At 37.0% G+C, this 24,108-nt stretch overlaps 1 protein-coding gene across 14 annotated transcripts in view; it reads left to right on the top strand.

Annotated features, from left to right (window-relative positions):
• The window catches only part of nav3 (neuron navigator 3), a 210,638-nt gene that overhangs the window by 139,082 nt on the left and 47,448 nt on the right, over positions 1-24,108 (top strand). For all 14 annotated transcript variants that reach the window (XM_015395532.1, XM_015395533.1, XM_015395519.1 and 11 more), the window contains 2 exons: positions 4,111-4,344; positions 6,287-6,406. In XM_015395532.1, coding sequence (XP_015251018.1) covers positions 4,111-4,344; positions 6,287-6,406 — 354 coding nt within the window. The remainder of the gene's footprint in view (positions 1-4,110; positions 4,345-6,286; positions 6,407-24,108) is intronic.

The raw sequence follows: 24,108 nt of genomic DNA, 5'->3' as shown, positions 1-24,108 counted from the left end.
AGTTTGAGAGTTGCTGTAAAGAAAGATGAGGTTCTAAGCCATGTAGTAGGATATCTGTTTGTACTTGTTTTCTGGGACCAAGTTGCAGGGCCAAAAGTCCCAGCAGAAACTCCAGACTTTTCTCTCACAAGATATCTACCCCAGCTCTCCTCTGAGGGAAACCAAGAGGTATAGTCCCCCCATTGGGTCTGGGGTCAGCCCCTGGGCCTCCTCCATGTTGGTGTCGAGGAGAAGCGGCTCTGCTTTTAGCCTCTCCTAGATGACAAAATTCCTCACCGTATCTCTTAGGGAATTCCCAACCACCCTGCAGAGGAGGCAAATTTCAGCCACGTGTGGATCTTGACTGGTAATCTGAGAGCTTTGTCTTTTGGTTGAGCTCTCTATTAACCTGAAATGACCGGTGAAGCCTCTGCACAATAGCAGCAGCCACTGCAATCCATCTGTCGATTTCTTGCTCCATTCACCCCTCACTGGTTAACAGGATCCCAAGATACCTGAACTCCTCCACTTGAAGCAGGAACTCTTTTCAAACTTTAAGGAGAAAAGCCACCGTTTTACAGTCTAGAACCATGGCGTCAGACTTGAAGGAGCTGATCTTCATCCTACCATGAACTACACCTGCTAATGCTGTCTTAGCACAAGGGAAGCAGCAGGACGAACAGTTCCCCTAACCAGACTCCCTCCAGCCCTTTGGCTGCACCTAGAAATCCTCTCTATAGAAGTTATGAACAGGACTGGTTATAGAGGCCATAGTATGGTGATTAGAATGTAAGGCACACATGGATAAAGTGGTTTGCCTATAAGCTGTAGTGCTGTAGATAAGTAGATATATTCTTTGGATAGACTGTTGTTTATTTTTTTCAATAGACATCTTTTCATATTCTACACTTTTAGATAGATTTCAAAGGATAAAAACTGAGGTGTAGCATTTTTTTTTAAACTGGGAGTGTAGCTTTATTACAATAAGTGATGCAGACAATAAAAAATATTGATGAACAAGAAGCTGTGTTTCAGTAGTTCTGCTGCATGATATTCTGAGCATATTAGCTTTACTTGGGTGGGTTTGTTTATTTTGTGTTTACATTTGTGTGAGGCAGGTATATATTTTAAATTGAAGAGATGGCTGTCTGTCCACTGTGAATACACGTATGAAATATATTCATCTGAATATTGCCTTCCACACAAAATGACGTCCAATAACTGTATCCCTGAAATGCAGGTTAGCTTGAAACGATCGAATTACACGTGCTTGGTGGTAATAATGGGTCAGAGCCAGAGGCGCTTTTCAACACTTCACAATGTTCTTGTCAGAATTGGCATTCTGAGAGGTAAAGTGGTATGATTCAATGTGATGAAGGTAATCAGAACCACCTCTGGAGAAGATGGGTTTTCAGCCTGTAATGGAAGATGGAATGTGACTCGACTGTTCTGACAGCTGCATGGGTGCATATATGGGAACTAGACTTTTTGGCCTCTTGCAAAAGCTGACCATTTAACCTGATGTGTTCATATGCTCTGCAGAGCAGCGGATTGCACTGAAGAATATTCCTAATGTTGGAGTTTAGAGGTGCCACCGTGGCTAATATTTAACTAGAAATTTGCTCAAACAATGCATACGAATTGAATTAACCTGTCCGAGACCCGGCTGTTCAATTGGGAGCTCATTAGCAGCAGTAGGAGACAGTGTACTTATATTTAGCATTGCTCAGGAATAAGCTGCACCCCTGCTGTCGAGAGGAGTTCTTCTCCAACTGAGCTCATTGCAAAGCACAAAATAATCCCCCCTGAGTTTATCTTTTTACTTATAGCTCTGTGTTATACCTACCACTTCACTGAAACCGAGATAGGCAGAGAGGTAGCAGCTCCCTGGAAAATATGGTTTTCATTTGGAGAGAGTTAAAGTTCTATACCAATATTTATCAGTAATTTGATGAAATTTTAAAGGATTTTCATTCATACAGAAATATTTAAATGTCCAGTCGTAAGTCCATCTGTTAGATTTTGGGAGAACAAACAAACCTTAGGAAGAAAGCAGGACTTGTCAAATTGTTTAATGCCCCAAAAGCATGGGAGGTTTTTTGTGAGACCAATGTCCTCTTGATTTTATTGAATCTCTATTGCAACCAACTGGCCCACCTTCCACATGATGGTAGTATTTCTATACTTTCAATATTAGAATTGTTGTTTTAACTTATAAATTCAAGTGCATGATGATTAAAGTTTCTCAGCAGAAAATACTCATTTGAGTGGAGGAAACTATGTTATCTACCTGAACCCATCTAACTGGGCCTGGAAGGGATCCAGTGGACATGCATGAAGCATTTGCATCCCAAATAGAGGCAGGCAAAAACAAAACCATAGCAGTACTTTGTCAGTTCTTGTTCTCAGTTGTAAATAATCCATCTTCTTTTCCAACAAATGAACATAAGCAGTTTAGTTACGCCATTGTGCTTTCTGCTTATACTACCTAACCTGCTTATACTATACTACCTAACATCCATTTCTTGTAGATCCCCTATAAGTTGGCCTGGCAGTTGGTTATTGTAGATTTTTCCCACCCATGTTAAAAATTTCCCTTTTCTGCCCATTTGGTCGCACGTGATTGGCTTAAACAAATATTTTGGATATGAGTTGGCATCTCCAGAATTTACTGGAACAAAAATGTTTGACCATCTTTGTAATTAAAAACAATGGCTATGTCAGCAAGCACTAATGCCTGGTTCTATCAAGTGACTAAAACAGACAAAAAAGTAACATAGATTGCCTAAAAACTGATTTTGTCAGTATAACGCCATAGCTACTGATAATTATTACATAGATATGAGCTCTATGGAGTCCCTTTGCACCAAAACTGCTCCTGTCTGCTCTTTATCTCCTCTATTTCACATTGCTTAGACAGATATAGTAATTTTCCCACATTTCCAACAAAACTCCTGTCTTTTTGTGCTTTTCCTCATCCAATTTATCATTCTGATCTTTCTCTTGGTTGCTACTGATTTAGATGCTTCATTCTCAACAGTAAACTGGCAAATTGATTGCTAGAACTCTGCAGTCACCTCAAATTGATTGTTAGACACAATATCAAGGTTTTGCTCGGGTCATCAGTCTCAGAAGGTGTTGATAGAGATTAGTCATGAACATGGCTGGCATTACTGCCCTTCTCATGTTGGCACCTGGCTTTAGAGTGTGGGGTGCAGCATCCTGTCCTTTCCACACACACTCTCACACACAGAGCAGTTCTCACACCTCTATCTGCAAACTGTGAGACATTGCTTTAGGATAGCATTCGTTTTGCCACATAATGATGACCAGTCTGCAGAAACAGGCATTCAAAAGGCTTCTCCTCCCACTCATGAAGATAAATCTGCTTCTAAAATGTTTTCTCCTCAAACGTTTCCAAGAAATGACAATAAATGCACAAATGCAAAGTCACTATGAAAGAATGTTGTTAGTTTGCAGCCACTTAGTTCTCCTATAGGTGGTTTTTCAAAGAGAAAGATCCAAAATCCCAATCTGAGCCCCAAACCTTTTCTGTTTTTCCAAGCACATGTTTTGTGTAATCAAACAGGCTGCAGATTGAATCAATGTTTGTGACTGGATTAGAAAATAGGAGGGTTTTTTTCATAAAAATGCAAATTAGTGCAGCTGTATGGGTTCGTATCGGGTCTTTTTCTGTGACAGCATGTAGTTCACTCTTTTTCCCAGCAGAGAGAGCTCCAGCAAGGTACCACAACTGACAGGCTTGACTTTCTATGTAGAGACTCATGGACATAGGAAAAGGTTGCCTCAGTGTTTATAATAGATACATTTCGGGGGGGTTTTTGGATCCTGTGTAGAGAAATGTTGCAATAAAAAAATAAATATACATTTTTAAACAAATGATCAGCTCTACTGAGTGTAATAATCACATTGAATATATGAAATTCTTCATTTTTATCCTTTTTTTTTCTTAGTATTTAAATCAGCTGTACATGTCTTACTATAAAACAAGTATTTTTTTAAGCACAATTAAATGTCATTTTTAAAATAAATATCTTTAATCATGTTAATTCCTTTGAAATTTGTCATAAGTTTATGTATTGTTTTATTCGTATCATCATCTCTTTGCAGTACATTGGAAACAACCTTCGACACGACGGTGACGACTGAGGTGAACGGGCGGAGTCTCCCCGCCCTTGCTGCTCGTTCCTCCCCCATGGCCTGGCGTCTTGGCCAAACCCAGACCCCACGTCTCCAGGCAGGAGAAGCCCCCTCAATGCCAAGCGGGTATTCTGCGCCCAGATCCAGCACAGCGGGCGCTACCGCCAACACAGGCCGTTACAGCGGGCACTCTGACCCCTCCAGGTTTGTAACGTTGATTATACGAAAAAACTCAATTTACATAAAAGCCCCTTTTAGAAAAAGTACTTTATTAAAACATTTTATTAACCTTTAAACAAAGACTAACCATTAAATTTAAACATTTCAGATATTAATGCTAGGTAGCTAGTTATCTTCATATCCGCCATGTTGGATTGGTACCAATGTTTCCACTTGTTTTAGGATGCTGTCAATCACTCACCAAGTTTTAACACTAAAGAATAATGAGAAAAACTAAATATACTCATAATAGCGTAAGCTTAAAATCAATGGTCCTACATCTCTACTTTGGCACATCTGTCTCATAGATACTCTTCCATAAGTCTGGCTCATTTCGATAAAACTCATGCTGCTATGATCCTTTGGAAGCCCCTTCCAGGCTACAACTGGTCTCCTGAGATCTCCTGAGAAAAACAGGACAAAAATGGCAAAGTTTGAATAAAGTCTGATCATATAGTTTTTGCCTTTATCTTTTTTTTGTTTGTTTTTTATTAAAGTTTATGTTCAGAATTATTTTTAACCTGTTTGGCAAAGCATGAACAGTTTTTTAAACAACAGGGAAGAAACCTTTCAATCTGTAGACTCTGAACGCTGTTAGCTACGCATTTTAGAGCTAAAAATGTTGGTTTTTAAAGAGGTATTTTCAGAAATTCATCATTTAAGAGCTAAAAATGTTGGTTTTAAAGAAATATTTTCAGAAATTCATCATTTAAGAGCTAAAAATGTTGGTTTTAAAGAAGTACTTTCTGGAATTCATCATATAAGAGCTAAAAATGTTGGTTTTAAAGAATTATTTTCAGAAATTCATCATTTAAGAGCTAAAAATGTTTGTTTTAAAGAATTATTTTCAGAAATTCATCATTTAAGAGCTAAAAATGTTGGTTTTAAAGATGTATTTTCAGAACTTCATCATTTAAGAGCTACAAATGTTGGTTTTAAAAAATTATTTTCAGAAATTCATCATTTAAGAGCTAAAAATTTTGTTTTTAAAGAAGTACTTTCTGAAATTCATCATATAAGAGCTAAAAATGTTGGTTTTAAAGAATTATTTTCAGAAATCCATCATTTAAGAGCTAAAAATGTTGGTTTTAAAGAAGTACTTTCTGAAATTCATCATATAAGAGCTAAAATGTTGGTTTTAAGGAAGTATTTTCTGAAATACATCATTACTTTTCTCATTATAGATCCTTCTACTTCCTCTTAAACTACTTCCAAGGTCTATTTGACGAGTGACATGAGTCATTTCCATTCAGAGTTTGTTCAAAAGTGCTCAGAAATGAATGTTTCGCTGGCTTTTCACACAGCAAACCAAGGCCTCATTCTTCTTTCTCTACATCAGGACAAATAGGCTGCTGTCATCCACCAAGGCTGTCTTTGGCTTTTTCTTGCCTTGAATAGGAAGAGTTAGATAATGCATTTACGCAGACTGTTGGCTCTTAATAAAATAATAGATTACCTCAATAAGAAAGGAGAGAAGCTTCGTCAAAAGCATCAAAATGCCTCTCTGGCTGGTGACCTTCATTAATTACTATGGTAACGAATGATGTAAAAGCCTCTTTCTCACTTCCATATCAATACAAACTCACATATTTCTACCATATGCTTAAAAGTTTCCAAACATTAAATATAAGCTGGAGAAATCTGAGCAATTTTACACATTTTACAAATTACTTAATCCAATTTTGAACAGAATAGTGGTTTATATCAAGGTAGAATTATGCCTCTGCGTAGTTGATGGGCGTTAAATTTACATTTACTGAATTATTATTGAGGTTTCCTGTACATCTTAAAGTTGATACTGCAGTTTGATGCTGTGTTTATTGGAGAAAAACAAATTAAAATCAAATAAAAAAATTAATGTATGAAAGACAAAAGCAATTGTTTTAGATATACATTTTCAGTTTTTAACTTCTTTTTCCGTTCTCAGATACCTAACCGACAGTGGCCTCCACCTGTATGCTAGGAATACAGGTCGATCCTCAGATGTGGCTTCACCCCGAGAGAACACGCAAAGAGGAAGCAAAGAGATGCAGGGAGACATTGACAGGTAAGGACAGAATCAATCAGCGTTGCTGTGATGGATGGTGTCTGTTTCGAAAGCAAAATTATTTGATCCACTAAACACAAAACAGAAGTGTGATGATTAAAATGTGTCCTAATAATCATGATATGCATTCATATTCCTCACATGTGTTTCTGGGAAACTGAATCAAAGTTTATTCCTTGTTAAGACTGCACTTTGATGTGCTCTTAATGATGTTTGAAAAAATCCCAAATAAAGGAATAACATGGAAGGGGATTAAACTAGTTTGGTGATCATTGGCCATGATCAGAGGTTTCAGGAAAATTTAGAGAGATATTTATGAGTTTGCAGTTAAATTTAGTGAGCATACATCCAGGAGAAAACGACTGGGAAGGACTACTGTATTAATGTTAAAATACTGGAGTAAAAAAACTGAGAAGGAGTCATGCTTTAATTCTGTGATGCCTTTCCTTTCACTGCAGGCTGTTTTTATGCAAAGCATTGAGGAGTAACGAGATGGCGAAGTAGCTTAATAAAGACAGATATTTCCTCTGGTATTAAAAGCGGAACCAAAAGGGAAACCTAAGCTGCTGTAGCACTGTTTCCCCTGTTGCCATGAAAACGCTTTACTGAGCTTTAAACATGAGGGAATTAAAATTTAAATAATAACAGTACTTAATGTTTCTCTGTTTTGTACAGTGCATCTGTATAAGGATAAATTAAGTTATATTATATGGCTTTTGCTACCATGGCTGAAGTTTATTTGCCACACTTATGGATCAGTTGACCAACTGAGGATGAAAGCTCAACTTGTGGGGATTCAGTAAATTTGATGGTGTAAATACTAGAAAATCAAGCTTTCTTCAGGCTAAAGTCATGCGAAATCATGACAGTAAATCTTCATCAGTGCAGACAGAGCATCTGCATAGGTTAGAATGTGATTAGAAGATTCTCAATTCACAAGAACGTGAGAATGGACTCATGTTCTCACCGATTATGTTCCTAAGAAGAAAACAGGAAGTATGGACTTGGTGAGAATGGGAGCAGGCCAAGCAAAGCTGTGTCAAGTGGAACAGAAACGTACTCATGACATCAACATTCAAAGCAAGTCTGGAGCTGCATTTTAACCTCCTGATATTAATAGTCTCTAAAAAATAATAAATTATTACTTTTTTTCATTTAGAGGGGAAATAATGATTAACACAGTCGAATAAACACAAATAAACGTTTCGCCAAATGAAACAACAAATCGCCATCAGAGCCAGCAGTACTTTACACACGGCTATGCCGGGGGACGGCTGCTGCAGACGGGCTGACGTTAGCCCTTGCTGCAGTTAGCATCAGAGCTCGCTGGTTGCCACTGTCCTCTCAGCATCTGAACTTTTTTTTAAATTACCGGTACGCACTAAACCAGTAAATGGGCAATATAGAATAATGTTATCGCCTTAAATGATGTTAAAATGTACTTTTACAGAGTAACAGCAACAGAAAAGAGAACTTTTACTACTCTGAGCTCTGTGAGCGCTGCACTAGAAATTGCTTTTGTTCAAGCGGCATTTTGTTCAATCTCAGTGTTCTTGTGAATTAGAACAGTACTGGGACTGAGTCTGATGACATTTATATTTTAAATATATATCATGACCACTACATTATTTAAATCATGGCTTTCCAAACCATCTTTTATTACATTAATACATAATCGGTTTTCTACTTATTTCATGGTACAGAAGGTGAAGCAGCTGAAGAGGTGTTGGTTTAAAGCTGGCAAGAAAGATTGCAGTGACTGACATTAACAGAGGCTGTAAGAAATTGACTGACATCGTGGTATTTCCCACTGTCACAGCTCCTAGCTGAACCAAGGCAGAGCAGGAGGTGGAAATAGAGACTAGTGTCAAAATCAGATTACATCTGAAAACATTTAGACTACTTTTATTCTTTTGCTTTCAATTAGAGCAGATTTGTTAGAACCCTTCAGCAAACCTGACAGCATGTTTCTGCCGCATGACGATGTAATTAAAACGGACTGGTGATTGATGCCTGTGACTTTATATTTACCAACCCGCTATAATCCTGTTGTTGGAGCTTCTGGTCGTTTCTATAAAGTGTGCATCATTTATTTAAAAAAAGGTTTTAAATCTTTATGCATTATTTTGTTATACTGCATGGGTTAACTGTCACAAAAACAGGAGACCGTTTTAAGATTTGAGTTTTACAAGCGCTGCATGCTTTTAAGCTCTTGTGACAAAAAAAGCTCAGAACCCATAAGAAGAAGAAAAGGCAAACAGAGTTAAGTCAAAAGGTTTCACACTGTGGAATAAACTTAGATTTTAAAGCAGAATGTTTTTCCTCCTCCATGTAAGTCGCTGAGAATAAGCAATGAGTTTCTCTGAATATATTGACTTTTAGATTGATAACCACATCTTTTCAAAAAAGATCCTATTTTACTGTATATTTGAAATACTTTCAAATACTTTCTAGAATGGTGAGGCAATCATTTTACTTTTACCTGGGGACAGCCAAACAAAAGCATCCCGAATAGGGGTATCAAATTATCAAATTTGAATTTTTTCAGGGTTTTTTTATTTATCTCTTCCCTCAGACATTAAAAAAGGAGTTCTCTAACAGTTCAGTCTCTGTCCGACTCTGGAAAAAAACATTAAAAAAAAAAAAAAAAAAATGTCATTCCTTTAGTCAGATTATTGGAAATTTATGTTTGGGTTATGTTGAATCTAAAAGTGATAAATAAGATTGTCCATACGGTGGTATGTGGATGTGCATATAAATGTGTGTAATCTAAAACTCTGTGTGAGTCTGTGTTTGTGAGTGTAGATAAAGTTTTACAGCATATGGGAGGCTAATAATAAACAGGCTGCACCTGCAAACTCCAGCCTCTGCCAAACTGAGTGAGAAAATTCACGAATGAGGGTTGAATCTCGCTTTCCTGTGACTGTATGAAAACTTAACATATCATTTTTCTTTTTTTTCTATTGCTACTCTTTAAATTGCTCCTAATTTCCCTTCGAAATTGCTTTCTTCACTGCATCCTTTTACCATTTTTAATACACTAAAGCAGGGCGTATTATTAAGACTTATTCATTCTGCAAAGGTTGCTGTTAAATCATGTTTTTCTGCGTAATAGTTATGGAGTGAATTTTGTTCTATTGTTGCAAACAAATGCATTTTCTAAATGGAATATTTGAAAAAAAAAAGTCAGGAAATTAAACTTTGAAAAACAGAACTTCTTATGCATTTTCTTTCCCAATTTTCTTTTTCATTTCTCTTTTTTGTATTGACTGTAGCAAATTGCATTCTTTTTAAATAGTGATTTACGGATCACATTCTCTTCACTTTCAGAGCTTTCTTCTCTCAAAGAGATTTCAAAAAATGAAAAAATCTGTCAAATCAAATCTTTCTAAACATTAAATCAAAATGTTTTGATTCTTTTTTATAAAATCTAATAACACAGCAAAGTTTTTCTGTCAATAAAAACCTTTTTTTGATAAAACATATTTCAAAGTTTCATTTCTGGATGTTTTTTTTTTATTATTTCCATTTACAGAACATATTCTCTGTTTGTATCCTCAGCATGTGTATCTGAATAGTTTGTTAAACCTTTTCACCTCTCTCTACTTTAAAAAAAGTACTTTGCATTTCCTTACCTGTCTCTGTGTTATTGCAAATATTGATTACTGGCTTCCCTTTGGTTTCCTAGGCAGCAGTATCCCCATAAGCTCAGAGTTTGAACTATGAAAACCTTGTTTTTCTTTGTTGCTTCCTTTCCTTTTTTCTCAGAAAACTGTATAAATGGAGATAAAAATACCCAATGCTTCCCCCAGCATTGCTGTGACGAGTGATTGTCAGAGGCTGAGCTGACACGTCTCACTGACATACACCAGAGCTCAGGGGGGAAATTCATAAGCAATTGCTCGGCAGATTTCACACCTCAGCCTGGCTTTACCTCTGCAGGACAAGACCTGCCTCTCATGACTATTTTATTTGATGAAAAAAAGCCTGATTTTCCCAAAACCTCTGGCTGGAGGTGAAATGAAAATCGGATAAGTCCCAAGTTCAAACAATCTGTTTACCACCTTACATTCGGACAATTTTCACTACCAGAAAGAAGCAAGCTGGAAATCCAGTTTAAAAAAGTACAAGAGAAGCATTTAGCTTCATTTTAGAGAGAAATCCTGACTGACAGTCATATTTTCTTCAATTTTACTGTTTCAATTATAAATGAGGTGGGAGAAAATATGTAAAACGATCTAAAACGTACACTCTGATCATATCAGATGCAAATGATTTAGTATACCTGTCTAGTTTGCGGTAAAAAAAAAAGGTAATTTAGTTTAATTTATGCAGGAAATACTTGTATTGTTTGCACTTGTAAGTACTGAACAATTGGAGAAGTGTAGCTAGATGCAGAATAGATATACAGTTTGGAACAAATAGTTTTTCCACTAAGCATAAAGTGACTCTTTGCTCAACAGAAATGACTAAATACTGGTTTTTAAAATTAAATTGTTTAAAAATGAAGGCTCTCATTAAATGACCTCGGTGTGATATTGTAGCAGCATATAATTCATTTTCCTCCCTTTCCAATTCTTCAGGCCCACTTGGACTGAGCTTTTCGGAAGCATAAAGTAGGAGCTGATCTGTGTACATAAACCAACCCCCAGGAGGCTCATTATGCTTCATGCTTTTTCACAGTCTGTACTCTAACAGCTTCATTCTAAACCAACTAAAAATCCCAGCAGAATTGGATCTAAATGACTCATCATGTCACAACAGAAATGCACAAATCAACAGTTTTACAGCTCTGACATTTTAGTGCAGGGATCACTCGTGAGAGGCAGGGATTGAATCGGTAACTTTCTGTTTACGGTAGTCACAAATTCTCTGGGATTTGCAACAAGTCAAGCTTTGCCATAACGGGAAGTAAAAATGTCAAGCTGGAATATAAATATCAAATAATTTCTATTTCCATTTCAGGTCATATCCTTTCAAGAGACTCATTCTGGTTTATTGCCTTCAGCTCATAAGATCACATGATGCCTGTTTAGTTCATGTTTGGTTCATGAGAATCAGACAGGATTTAATCTTTGCATTATTTTCTGGGGACAATAAAAAAATCTGTCCTATATTTTTGTCTAATGGGATGAAATTAAAATGTTGAAGTGGTAGTACATTTTTATCTTATCAGACTCAATAAAATCTAAGAAAATATTTTTAATTGTACCTAGATTATATTGCAAAAATTCTGCCTTTTCTTATAGTCACGAACTGAATTTAGTACGTTATAACTTCAAATAACTTAAATGTTTGTAATTAACTATTTCTAAGATGTTTAAAGGGAACAAAATCATAGAAATACTTGTTTTTTGAGGGATTTCACAAATAGGTCTCATAAATCTGAAGCTATATTTCACAACATCCTTTAATTTTTTTTATTTAATTTGATTTAAATTTCAGTCAGTCAGTTAATAAGATTTCTTTTAAGCAAGTGATTTTAAAGAATTAATCCAGACACAATACTAAATAGTGAAATACCGTTTAGATTAGCACTGATGAATAGTTCAAATACAGATGCTATTTTCAGCTGTAGGTAACTAATAGCAGATTTTCTATAACAGATTAACTACATTATTAGCTTAGCTTGTTTTTTGTGGTTGTTAACTTGACACTATATTTGAAGCTTGTGCATATCTGTGATTGTGCCTATATTGGCTTAAACTTATTTGAAAAAAAAAACATGTAAGACCAAGATTAAAGATTAAAACTGTTTGCAGCTTCTTGAATGCTGCAGGACAAATCTGAGTTCAACCCACAATCTGGGCCTCAAAAATAATAATTTAAGATTTGTAATTTGGCACTTTTGAATAAAATGATTTCCATTCTTATCTAAAACTGGCTAACATTACATCACCCTTTACATTTCTTGAGAAATATCATTGCCTTAAATCTTGTTCCTCCCCTGTTCGACTGTGTCGATAAGTACAAATAACCACCCTGACTGAGCAAACATCAGCTCTGAGAACATCCTATCTGGTGATGGTCAGGTCCCTTAGAAGGTTAGCAAGTTTGAAAACAATAGAGATCTAAGCTTTGAGCTAAAAGCCCTTTGCATCTCTAAAAATATCTCCTGCCATGCAACATAGATGAGCATGTGCCCCTGGCTTCGCTGTCAAGAAAAGCAGCCTATGGAGAATGTTCTGACACCAACAGGCTCTCATTTCTCAGCAGAGACATGAATAAGTAACAGGCCTTTGCTTTTAGCATCCCACTGTCTCGAGAGTGTGCCACCATCTCTCCGCCTCTGTTGACTGGACTGTGGCAGCTGCCTCTGCACTCTTTTTTTTTTATTGTTTGTGATATAAGGCTTTGGGGGATTGGGGGCGGCTGTGTTGAAATGTGTGCTACGGTTGCGTTGTCCATTCTCAACAAAAGGAGTCTTCTTGGCGCGCTAGAAGCAGGACTCAGGCTGTCACTCTGCGGCGCAGTGACAGTGGTGGTGACGCTGCACTGCTTGTCAAGTGCTGCTGTAAGCGGTGAGGAGATTTGGAGGGAAAGAGGGTCTCACTGTTACTGACAAAGCCAGTCATTATCAAAGTTTGTGTGTCATTCATCTCTGCCGTCGGCGCCGCTCAGGAAGGATATATCTTCTACAGCGCTGCACCTGAAAGTACAGCAACTCCACGCTTCTGCTATCTACACTTTCTGAAGTTTTCTTTCGCAGTCGCTCGACATTCCTCAGACTTTTGTCTTTTTCCAGCTCTCAAACTTTTTAAAATCCACTCAGGCATACGAACTAAACTCGGCAAACTTCTGCTAATTTGAAGATGTTCAATCACCGTCTCAGTTTCTGTGTGTTTCCATGCAAATATGCAAGTGTTCAAGGTGCATGAATTGAGTTGACTGCAGTCTGCTTTACAGGTCTATTTAAAACTGAGACTTAAAAGGAAACCTTTAGCAAATGTATTCTGGATTTTTGCTTAATTTTACATGAATTTATGTTCCTTTTTATTTCATAAAGAGAAGCTTTTGTTTACGTAACATCAATGTAGCATTTCTTCCTACAGGGTTTCCGCGGATCATTAAAAATCATTAAATTATTATCTTTTTTAAATTAAGGCCTTAATTGGGATTAAAATTCATTAAATTTGATAATCGTAGTATTAAAATGCTTCGGAAAAGAAGCTTGAGGTGGAGAAAGGGTTAGAGAATGGGGAAAATGCAAATTTGAACCAAAGTGGTGGCAAAACGAGGAACTCGAGACATGGCTGCAGCCTGTCCATGGTGAAGATGAAGGATTTTGCCGTGTATGTGTATATATATATATATATAAGTCATGGGTACTTGTTGATGGCATTTAGATTATTTCTAAGAGCATTAAAATAGCATTAAATAAGAGTTACTCATTCATGTTGAGTAACCCTGTCCTATTTAAGATGAACATTTGATGGACTACCATTTGATATGGGTATTGAACTCATTTCTCTATATTAAACAAACAGTTGTATGTGACTTCAGAACATCCTAGGCCTGGTAAAAAAAAAAAAGATTGATTCAATGAATTCAAATTTTTTGTTGCGGACGATTATAATGTTCTAACAGCGCATTTTCTGTAGCTGTAGTGTTACTCTCATCTAGCACTTTTGCAACCAACAGCAATCAACTCCTAGTCCGTGCTATTCCCAGCAAGGGAAAACAAATTCTGGCGGGGATTAATACCTTGGCATGACACCTGTGAGGGAGAAGGGCAGGGTGACAAGTTTATTTAGATGCGTTTGTATTAGAAGAAATGGGCTTGTGTATTGGAATTTGTATTTTAAAAGGTTCCCGGTTGAGATAGCTAACAGCTAGTTGTTAACAGAAGCACAGCTGCCAATACCGCGGCGTGGTATAGATTTGCCCCCCGCATAGCCAAAGACATGGGCTGTGTCCGAATGTCCACCCTAATTTCTATATGGGGCACTATATAGTGCTCTATTGCAAATGAGTGTCCGAAAGTCTAGTGGATGAAAAAGTAGTGAACTTGAAATTTCCCACAATGCACCTTAAAAAGAAATGATCATCCATGGTCACTAGACGAGCCGATATATCACTGAATGCTTTGCGCGGAGAGCTCTCTGCGCAAAGCATTATGGGATTTGCTGTCACAGCGGCCCGCTGTCATGACTAATAACAAAGATGCCATTCACCATGCAGTGGAGGTGGAGTTACATGAATAATGGGTTGCGAAAGGTAGTGATCATCTCTCTGAAGGGTCAGTTAACCGAGTTCACTATATAGTCCCCGCTCTATATAGTGATTCAGGGATCTAGGGGTTCGGGCAGATGTTCGGACACAGCCAAGGTGACCCGTTTGTACTTATTGTTTTCCTTAATACACAGGGGAGAAAAATCTGAAAAAAATCGTAACTCAAACAAAAAATTTGATATTTTACATTTATGCCATATCGCCCCTACCTGGAATATCATCTCATGAAACCTTTCAGAAAACTGTTCGCATGTGGAATACCTCTTATGTCGACTGGCAAGCTGTCAATAGTTCCAGTTTAGAGACCTAAACAGCCTGAATACTTTGACATGGATTAGTTCTTTATGTGCAGAACTGAACCCACAAGGACGGGTCCCAAGGTGACGAAGCAAAAGGAATACCGTTGATGGAGATGACACATATATGGCCAAGTTTTCAGCATACAGCTCCTTTAAGCCTCAGAAGCCTCACATGTTTTGCATAAAAAAAAACAGATTAAAACAAATTGATCCAGTGCTAGACTCCCTTTTATGACAAGACATTTATTTTTCTGTCTTTCAAGACTACAAACCTTTATAATCTTTCACATTAACATGTGCTCAGATTGGGCAATTGGTATTTCTTGCATGTTTTATACATTTTGTTCATCCAAACTGCCTGGCTCTATGTGTTAAATGTGGACTGATTCTATGCCAGACCTTAAACATCTACATTCAAGTAAAGCACTAATTACATTTTTTATCTCTCTACCAGACTAAATTAGATATTAGAATACTTATTGTGTAATGCTAAGCTAATATAATGTTTGCTATAATAGTTTTAAAGATATTGTGCAAATAACTCCAAGGTGACTTTGCAAGGTTTTTGTTAAAAGTGCCAGTAGGCAAGTCTCAAGACGTACTAACCTTGCATAGTTTATTGTGCAATTAACCACAGAATCTAAAACGATAATGGCTTTCTAAGGTGTATTTAAAACTTAGCTACCTTAATCAGAATGATATCTTGAGCTCTTATATTTTCAACAACTCAGGTGTCCGTCCTATTTTGGTGACCAGAAATATAAAAAAAAAAAAGCCAAATCTGTGTTTTGTGGAAGTGTTGAAATTATCTTGCTAACCTGTTTCTTGAATCTGATTTTGGTGCCTGCAGCAACAGGTGGGGAAGGGGTAGCATTTAGTCACTCTATGCTACATTGAGCTTTTGGAGAAAACTGAGTTAGTCCGGCTCGGTCCAATCCTGTTTAAAACAAAAAGACCTAGAAAAGGTACTAGGAAAGGTATGAAGAATTTTTTTTTTTTTTTTTTTTTATTATTTTTTGTTCTTCCTCCATTTGGTAAAGACTTTGCTTCCTTAGTTTTTGATTTGTAAAATGTCTGATAAACAAAGGTATTTACCGAATGCACTTCAGTTAATTCTTCATCCACATGTAATTCCAATTATTGCTGCTATACCACCTTTAGCTTAACACAGGGATTAAAGTATTTCAGCCCCAGGCCGGATTTCTGGCTCGCAGCGATTGCCCTTGCGTAAAAGAAAATCTATCAAAAATAAACTGATGGTAAATAAATAAAAAAAGACAATCGAAATCCCTCTTGCGTTTGTCAGCCAATTGTAGCAAAGGAGCACTCTTAAACGAATAGCATTAGCCAATCAGAAGAAGAAGGGGCGGACCTTAGGAATGCATGTACCTCCTCCTCTCGTTTCTTGCTCAAGTAGCCAGATAGATTGTGCTACAGTACTGAAGTTCTCCACGGAAAGTCACCTAAATAAATAAATGAAACTTTGTGTTTGGAGAGAAGGACAACAGAGAGAACGGAAAATAAATTGCGCTGGGCATGGCTGAGTGAGACAGGGCAAGATGGCAAGCCATATAAAACTTCAATGATTACTAACCTTTAATATACTTTTTTTTTTATTCATAAGAGCACACTATATATAAATTCTTTAATTAATGAAAAAATATTCAGTAGTCCTTTGCTTTTTTTGGCCAACGTCATCCATCCGTTCATTTCCTTCCATTTAATCCTTGTCAGGGTCGCAGTGGGGCCGGTGTCTATCTCCGGCAGGCTACAGGCGTAAGACGGGTAACACCCTGGACAGATGGACAGTCTGTCGCAGGGCAACACAGAGACACACAACTATGTACACACATACACTCACACCTAAGGACAATTTAGAAAAGCTAATTAAACTAACAGTAATGTTTTTGGACTGTGGGAGGAAGCCGGAGTACCCAGAGAGAACCCACGCATGCCTAGGGAGAACATGCAAATTCCATGCAGAGATACTCCGGGCCAGGAATCAAACCCAGAATCTTCATGTTGGAAGATAACAATCTAGACCACTGTTCCACCTTGCAGCCTCTTTCCAACATCAAAATATCAAAAACTCAGTTTGTTTACAAGTAAAATATATGCAGCAAAAGTTATTGGTATTTGAGCGAAGATCCTTTTAACTGAGATTGCCATTTCAGGGTCTTAACTGCATTTCCAACCAATTTATTTCACCACTTTTGTTGGCAAAAACATAATTGCTGACTAACTTTTTATGTTAGTGTTTGCTGAAAAACATTTTCCCATGAGCCTCTTCAATCAGGGACAGTCTTGGTTGTATTTTTCTCTCTGGTTTGTGAGCTCTGATATGAGCTGTTTCCTTGTCCGTTTGCCAGCGGTATGACGTAGAACTGAACACACTCTACTGGGACACATCAAGCCTTCTGCAAACCTCAACACTGCCAAGCAACTTTTGTCATTTTTGACTGCATTGCAGCAGGGAGCCTGGACATCTTGACCGGCTCAGTCGGGCATTGCTGACATCTCACTGTCTGTCAATGCTTGACGACAGACACATTTCCAGCTTTTCCCTCCAAGGTCACTTTCTTTTCTTTAATCGACTTGGATTGAAATGAGTTGACTTACACAGTCTTTAATGTACATGTCTAATTGTCCTTGAGAACGTGAACTTTTTAGAGACAAGAACGAATAGTCAGTCTCAGGTCTTTTCTATCCACAATATATGGCAATTTGGGCTGCTCAACGAGTAAATGAACTTACTTTCTAACATGCTTATAAAGCGTGATTTAGAAAAGTTCAACAAAAACTTTGCTTAATTAGAAATTGCTACATGTGTTTATGTAGCTATTTCATGTATATATAAACAGGTACTTATGTTCGCCAAAAAATGCATCAAACAGCAGCACAAATGCTATAAACAATAGAGAGTTTGTGGTTTTTAACATGGCAGAGGTCTGTAATCAATTTAGCCTTGCCTTAACTGGTTGCTAGCACTGGAACTAGCAGACATTTGTTTATAAGCAGTTTCTTATCATGTGATGACCCAATCTACTATTGGCAACAAAATTAATTGTAGATAAAACCCAAAAGATATTGACATACTGTGCTAACATGCCCAACTGGCATCTTAAAGCTTTCACTCGTTTGGTTTCCTTCCAATTTCTTATCTTTACAGTTAAGATGGCTTGAACACTACTTTTTCAGATATATAAATTTATTCAGGGTAATGAAATTTTTTTGTGTGTCTTTCTGAAATCTGAGTCATTCAGCAGAGAAATCAAACTCAGATTCACTGATTTAAGTTTCAAATCAGGTCAACCTTCTTTTATGGCAGCTTTAGCTAAACAAGCGTAGCGTACATGAGCATAGTGTTAAATGACTGTTTATAATATTTAGAAATTTCAGTAAAAAAAAAAAAATACAGGCTAATGTGGCATAGTTTGCAGCCAGTGCTCTGTTTCACATTAACATGTTTTGCATAGTGAATTAAGTGGTTAAATCATCAACAAAGTGCTAATTAGTAAATCTGTGGATGTCTGCCACAAAAAACAAAAAAAAATTACTAAACTGAAAATTGATACATTTTCAAAGAAAATTATCTCCAATTTAAAATCATGACGTTATGTTTAGATTTTTTGAAATACATTTTTAAATCAATTTATGTGAATTTAAAATTTCATGAATACAGATGCAGTCTAGACATTCAAAGTCAGTTTACTTTAGTTTACCTTAACAAACATATATAAGTTTGTACAGGTTAGAGATGCATATCTATATCCACAGCCAGTGGTTTATATTAATTTTCTATAATCTAATCATATAGGCTACAGTAGAAATTGTGAATTTGGATTAAGATTTGAGACTTGAGAAAAAAAATAAACAGCTACCTCTTAGCAGGAAGTTGTTTTTTATATTTAACATCTTTTTTTTGTATGTTAATGAGTATTTCTTTGGAAAATATAAAACTAAGGGTTTAGATTCTGTTTCTTTTAATAGATTATTAGCTTTCACAACCAAAGGTTATGTTTTGTTACATTGATCTATGTGAGTTATCTGCAGAACCAGGAGAAATAAGCTGCCATATAGAAACAAACCAAGACAAACAAATGAATATGCAACAACACATGGACCGACATCTCTTAGCATCTCATAACTCTTGATTATGGATGAGATGTGTTTCATTTTAAGCCATTTTCCATTTTCTTACTGAGTCCTTACTCCTCTTTGATTTGGCTTCCTTCTGCATTGTCATCCTCCTTTAATTAACCCTGTGTAACCTGCTGCTGACAACATGTCTGATCGGCTCTCCAAGGACTTCTTAGGCCCATCCTGGTCAGGAGGGGAGGGGACGGGGAAGCGAACAGAAGGGAGGGAGAGCTGGCAGTCGCAGAAGGTAGAAGTGGAACACTGAGGAGTCCTTTCTTCCTTTCTTTTGCGTTTCCATCTCCTCTTTCGACATCCAGTCGAGCCGCAGCAGCTTCTAGGTTCTCTGTGAAGTGAAGCTCTGCCTCAAACCTGATGAAAGCTCAATTTTTCAATGAAAATACAACAGGAAGCAACCATTCTTTAAGAGGTAAGTTGAGAGAAAACTTGAACCTTCCTCTGAGATCTTTCAGACAATATTAAGTCAGATTGTGGGAATTTGTTCCCGTCGTGAGGCTCTTTGTGTCTCACTTGGGGAATAGGAACTTTTGATCGATTTCAAATCAAAGGGAATTTAATGTTATGTTGTTTCTTCCAAACTATTGCAGTAATGTAGTTACTTTAACTTTTCTAGTGGACATCTATGTGTTCATATAAATGTTTTAGACTACCAGCTATGAGCTAAACTGCTTGTTTTTTTAGGATAGATAGATGGAGAGGATTGAATAGATTGTTCACTTGTTGGTTGATTATCTGTTTGGATCAGTGGAAACTGGTTAGTTGGATCCTCAGCTGGACGTTCAGTTGTCTCTTAGTTGTTTGGAAAAGAGAATACATTTAGTAAACGAGGCAGATATTGAGTAAAACATTGTATTTGGTCTTATAATGCCAAAGAGGATTTTTTTTACATTATGAAATTTACATAAGTATTTTTTTTTTTTGTTCTTCTTGACAATCTTACACTTCTAAACTTTTGTTAATTTCCCTGAGTACCTGCCTATTGAGGAAATTATTATTTTTCTATAAGGTAATTCCAGGTATTATCCTTTCTTATATAATTTCATTTTTAGCGCTGTTTAAAGATGGCGTTGAATATTGCATGAGTTCATTCCTGCATGGCTGAGCAGAACCACAGCACCATGTTCATATCAGTAATGTAGCTGGTCAAAACCAATAGGAAAATAATGAAAAATAACAAAATAACCTTTTCTTTAGAAAGCTGTTTTTGACTTTCCAACGCCTGTTAGAAAGCATCCCTTTTGTTTAAAAATGTGCTGCAGTGTGGATGTGAAGAAGTATTTTATTAATTTTCACATAGAGATTTCTATAACCTGAATAAGTGGCTTTTAATGACATCAACCAGTATTGTGCTTTAACACAGCTCATAAGTGCATAAAGCAATGTACAGTACTTAAGGATATTAGAATTTTAAGACATCACAGCAGGGTGTTTACTGAGAATTACGAAGGAAACTCATCAACAACATGACTTGTTTCCACTAATTTGTGCATTTCCTCTCCTTCAGAATGAAAAATAAAATCCAATTTATTGCCATCCTGAGGGATTTTTGCCCTCATGGTTAATTGAGGAAGTTATGACAGAAATGCCAGAACTGCCTACGTCATCCGTAGGGTTACGGAGTTTCTGTGCCATTTTGGGAACGCCATCCAATCACCAACCCTACCCCCCAATTCCCTTACAGGAGATGCAGTGACGTGAAAGCGTAAAGGTCTCAAAGGAGAAGCTTGTTTAGCCTTTATTTGTTAGAAAAATAATAGCGGATCCTGGGAGGCTGCCTGATGAATCTTTTACATTTTACAGTTAGGACAGTCTTTTTATAGACTGAGGTTGTTTAGTATCCCCGTCGTCTATGGCTTACAAGGCAAAACTACTGGAGAAACAGGATCACTAACGATGCAAAATTACCTTAAGGAGTCTGGTAAGCTGTTGCACACCTTAAGAACACCTTGTTATTTTATACCTGTTGCATGACTGCATATCTGGTGTTTGCATAGGAGGATGTGATACCATAAAAGAAGAACTTTGCCTTTAACTCACTTTCATCAGCCTAAGACATACTGCCATACATTTATTGTTTTTCTTCAGCGATTTCTTTTTTTTCACCTGTCCAAACAACAATGCACACCTGACACTACTATCAAAGTGGTACACTATTCCTTCCAGCTGCTTCACTCACCATGTAATGGTGAAAGCTCGGAAGCATAACTAGCAGCTTGACTTTCACCTGCTCTGTGATTAATTTGGGTTATTATCATTTGACTCATGCAGACTGAAATCGGATTTCCAGATGATGATCCTTCAGAAAGATTGATGTGCTGGTCTTAGTGTACGTCTATACCATATATTTTTTAGTATCAGCTTACCAAATAAGATATGAAACACAATAATATTTTATAATAGCTATTGATAATTAAATGATGTATACTGTTCTACCCTAGCAACACAATAAAACATTAGACAATAAAACTGTCATGGTTGGGTGGAGCTTTTTGAGGACCCAAATGCAGAGACCAGGAGGCAGAGGTGAGTCTTGCAGGTTTAATGAAGCAGAAATCCAAAAATCCAAAATAACAAATAGAGAAAGTCAGGATTTAGGGGACATCGGGGAAAAGACACATGTGGAGCCAGGGCAAGACGAGGAACCAGCACTGAGGAACTGCACAGGGAGAGTAAATATGGGAACAAGACAAGGAATAGGTGTGGATGGAAGCATCTAGAAGGAAGCCGAGGAGAAAGGAAACAAACACAAGGGGGCTACAGAGAGTAACTCAAAAATATAACCAAAAACAACTAGAATAACACTAAATGAAAATTAACCCAAAAAACTAGAAAACACAGAAAGACAAGAATTAAAAAGTATAACTGAAATCTCAAAAAGAAAACTTAAACAGAACCAAAAAGTTCAGGGTCATGACAAAAACTGTCAGCAACGAAGCGGCGGGTTCACTTGTTCAAAGCTACAGAATCATAAACGATGTTACAGGTCAAGTTTGTACACAGAAAAAAATGACTTTTTGATTGTGTCACATGGCAAACAACAAACTAGAGTTTTTAAATGTATCACCTTTTATTGATTAATAAGGTAAAATGAGTGGAATGTAAATCTAATATGCCGTAAGTCAAAATGCTCCACACCAAAGCAATGCAGGGTGTTTCCCCTATAATCTGATGTTTTTTGTTTTTGCAAAAAAAGTCCAAAAACAAATAGCACCAGTTTCATCCATCCATCCATCCATCCATCCATCCATCCATCCATCCATCCATCCATCCATCCATCCATCCATCCATCCATCCATCCATCCATCCGTTTCATTACCATTACCAATCTGGTCTTGGATTTGTTTGTTGATCCATTTTGGTACCAGCATAAATTATTGCAGTATTTAAAAAAGGAACTTTATCAGATGAACTGAGGGATCTTTTCACTGTGTGCAGATAGCATTCAGCTTAACTTAGTGTGTTAATTAAGCAATAGATCACACAGAAGCTGCTCTAATCATCTCCTCTACATTTCAAACTGATTCACTAGATGGAAGATTTCCGCATTTCTTTTCATTACAAGCCACAGTCAGAAAAAAGAGCTAACTTCAGCTGCCAGGGACAATATTCTCATGTATAGATGGGAAGTGGAAGTCATTGAGCTACTCCAGAGCCATCTGCCTCTACATCACATAATGTAATATGGTGATAGACCTCAGAGCAGCCCTTGTTTCAGAGCTATTTCACTATTCCCCTTTTTGTGGTACCCAAATGAATATACTGCACTTCAATGGATCCGGATCAATTTGCATCAAATTGAAGGGAAATACGTAGTTATGTGTTAAAAGCCTGATCTATTCCTGTGCAAGATCAGCTGAAATGAAACCTAATGTCTGCATTTAGTTCTGAAGTAATGTGTGTTCCTCAAAACATCTGATTCTGATGGATTTCATCTATGAATTAAAAACTTTCAAGCTTTCTACACCAACACTTTACACTCCATGATGCATACAGAGGGATTTTATATGCCTCTGCAAAGCACTTGTCTTAGAGGGCAGCCAAGTCTCTTTGTTTAGAGCATTAAAACTGACTCTGACTCACTCGTTGTCACGCAAAGGAGGGAGTGTCCCAGTGGATGCAGCAGAGTGCTCCGACACTCCCCTGTCGCTACTGAGGTTTCTGATGTAAGCACCTCTGAGCAAAGGAAATGCCTTTAAATCAGATCAAAGAAGTGACACCACTTCAAAAAAAGAGACATCCACACAGCATCAACCGCTGATGCAAAACTAGACACTAGCATAATTAAAGCATCTGCATACAGATACATGCGTAAGAACTGCTTTTTTAACATGATGAGGGGCTCTTTAAAACTGTAGTTATGCCATTTTTTTCTATAAAGGCTTTGAATTGAAAGAAAAGGAAATTGTTAATGGAAAAAAAAAAGCTGAAACAGCTTATTCTGTGCCTCGTTTAGCTGTAAAGTAAAAAATGAATTTTCCCTGCAACAGTGGACATCTTGGTTGCTAGGTGTCAGATGCATATAAATGTTGTCTGTGATTGGCTTTCTTATTGCTTATCTTCAAGCAACTCTTTCCTAATTTTTCTGCATTTATCTCAAGCGTATCTTCATGCCCCTTTTTATGACCTATTTGGAAATAACTCTTTTGTCTTTATCTCATTTTTAACTTTCCTTTCTCTTTGATTCGTAGAATGAAATTATATTTGAATTATAAAAATCATGAGATGACCACTTTGTCAAAACGTAGAACTGCTAATCAGCCATAAAAACAAATTTTAATCAAAGTTACAACAGAGAGAACTGCTGGCCCAGCGTGAGAATATTGTGCCATCCGAGTGATGTTTTAATTTTGTCTCCATATAGTCCTCTGACAGGGCAGAGTTGATTCCATCACTATGGAAGAAGTCGCAGAGGAAGGGTTTTGTTGGTAAATGCGATTCATCCAAATGCAATGAAGGCTTTCTAGTTGTTGCATTGACATACAGTACCTCTGTAAAGGTATATGGAGGACTGGA

This window comes from Cyprinodon variegatus, unplaced genomic scaffold, assembly GCF_000732505.1.
Source record: "Cyprinodon variegatus isolate N-32 unplaced genomic scaffold, C_variegatus-1.0 Scaffold744, whole genome shotgun sequence".
NCBI classification, from domain to species: Eukaryota; Metazoa; Chordata; class Actinopteri; order Cyprinodontiformes; family Cyprinodontidae; genus Cyprinodon; species Cyprinodon variegatus.
This window is presented reverse-complemented; position numbering and strand designations above follow the sequence as displayed.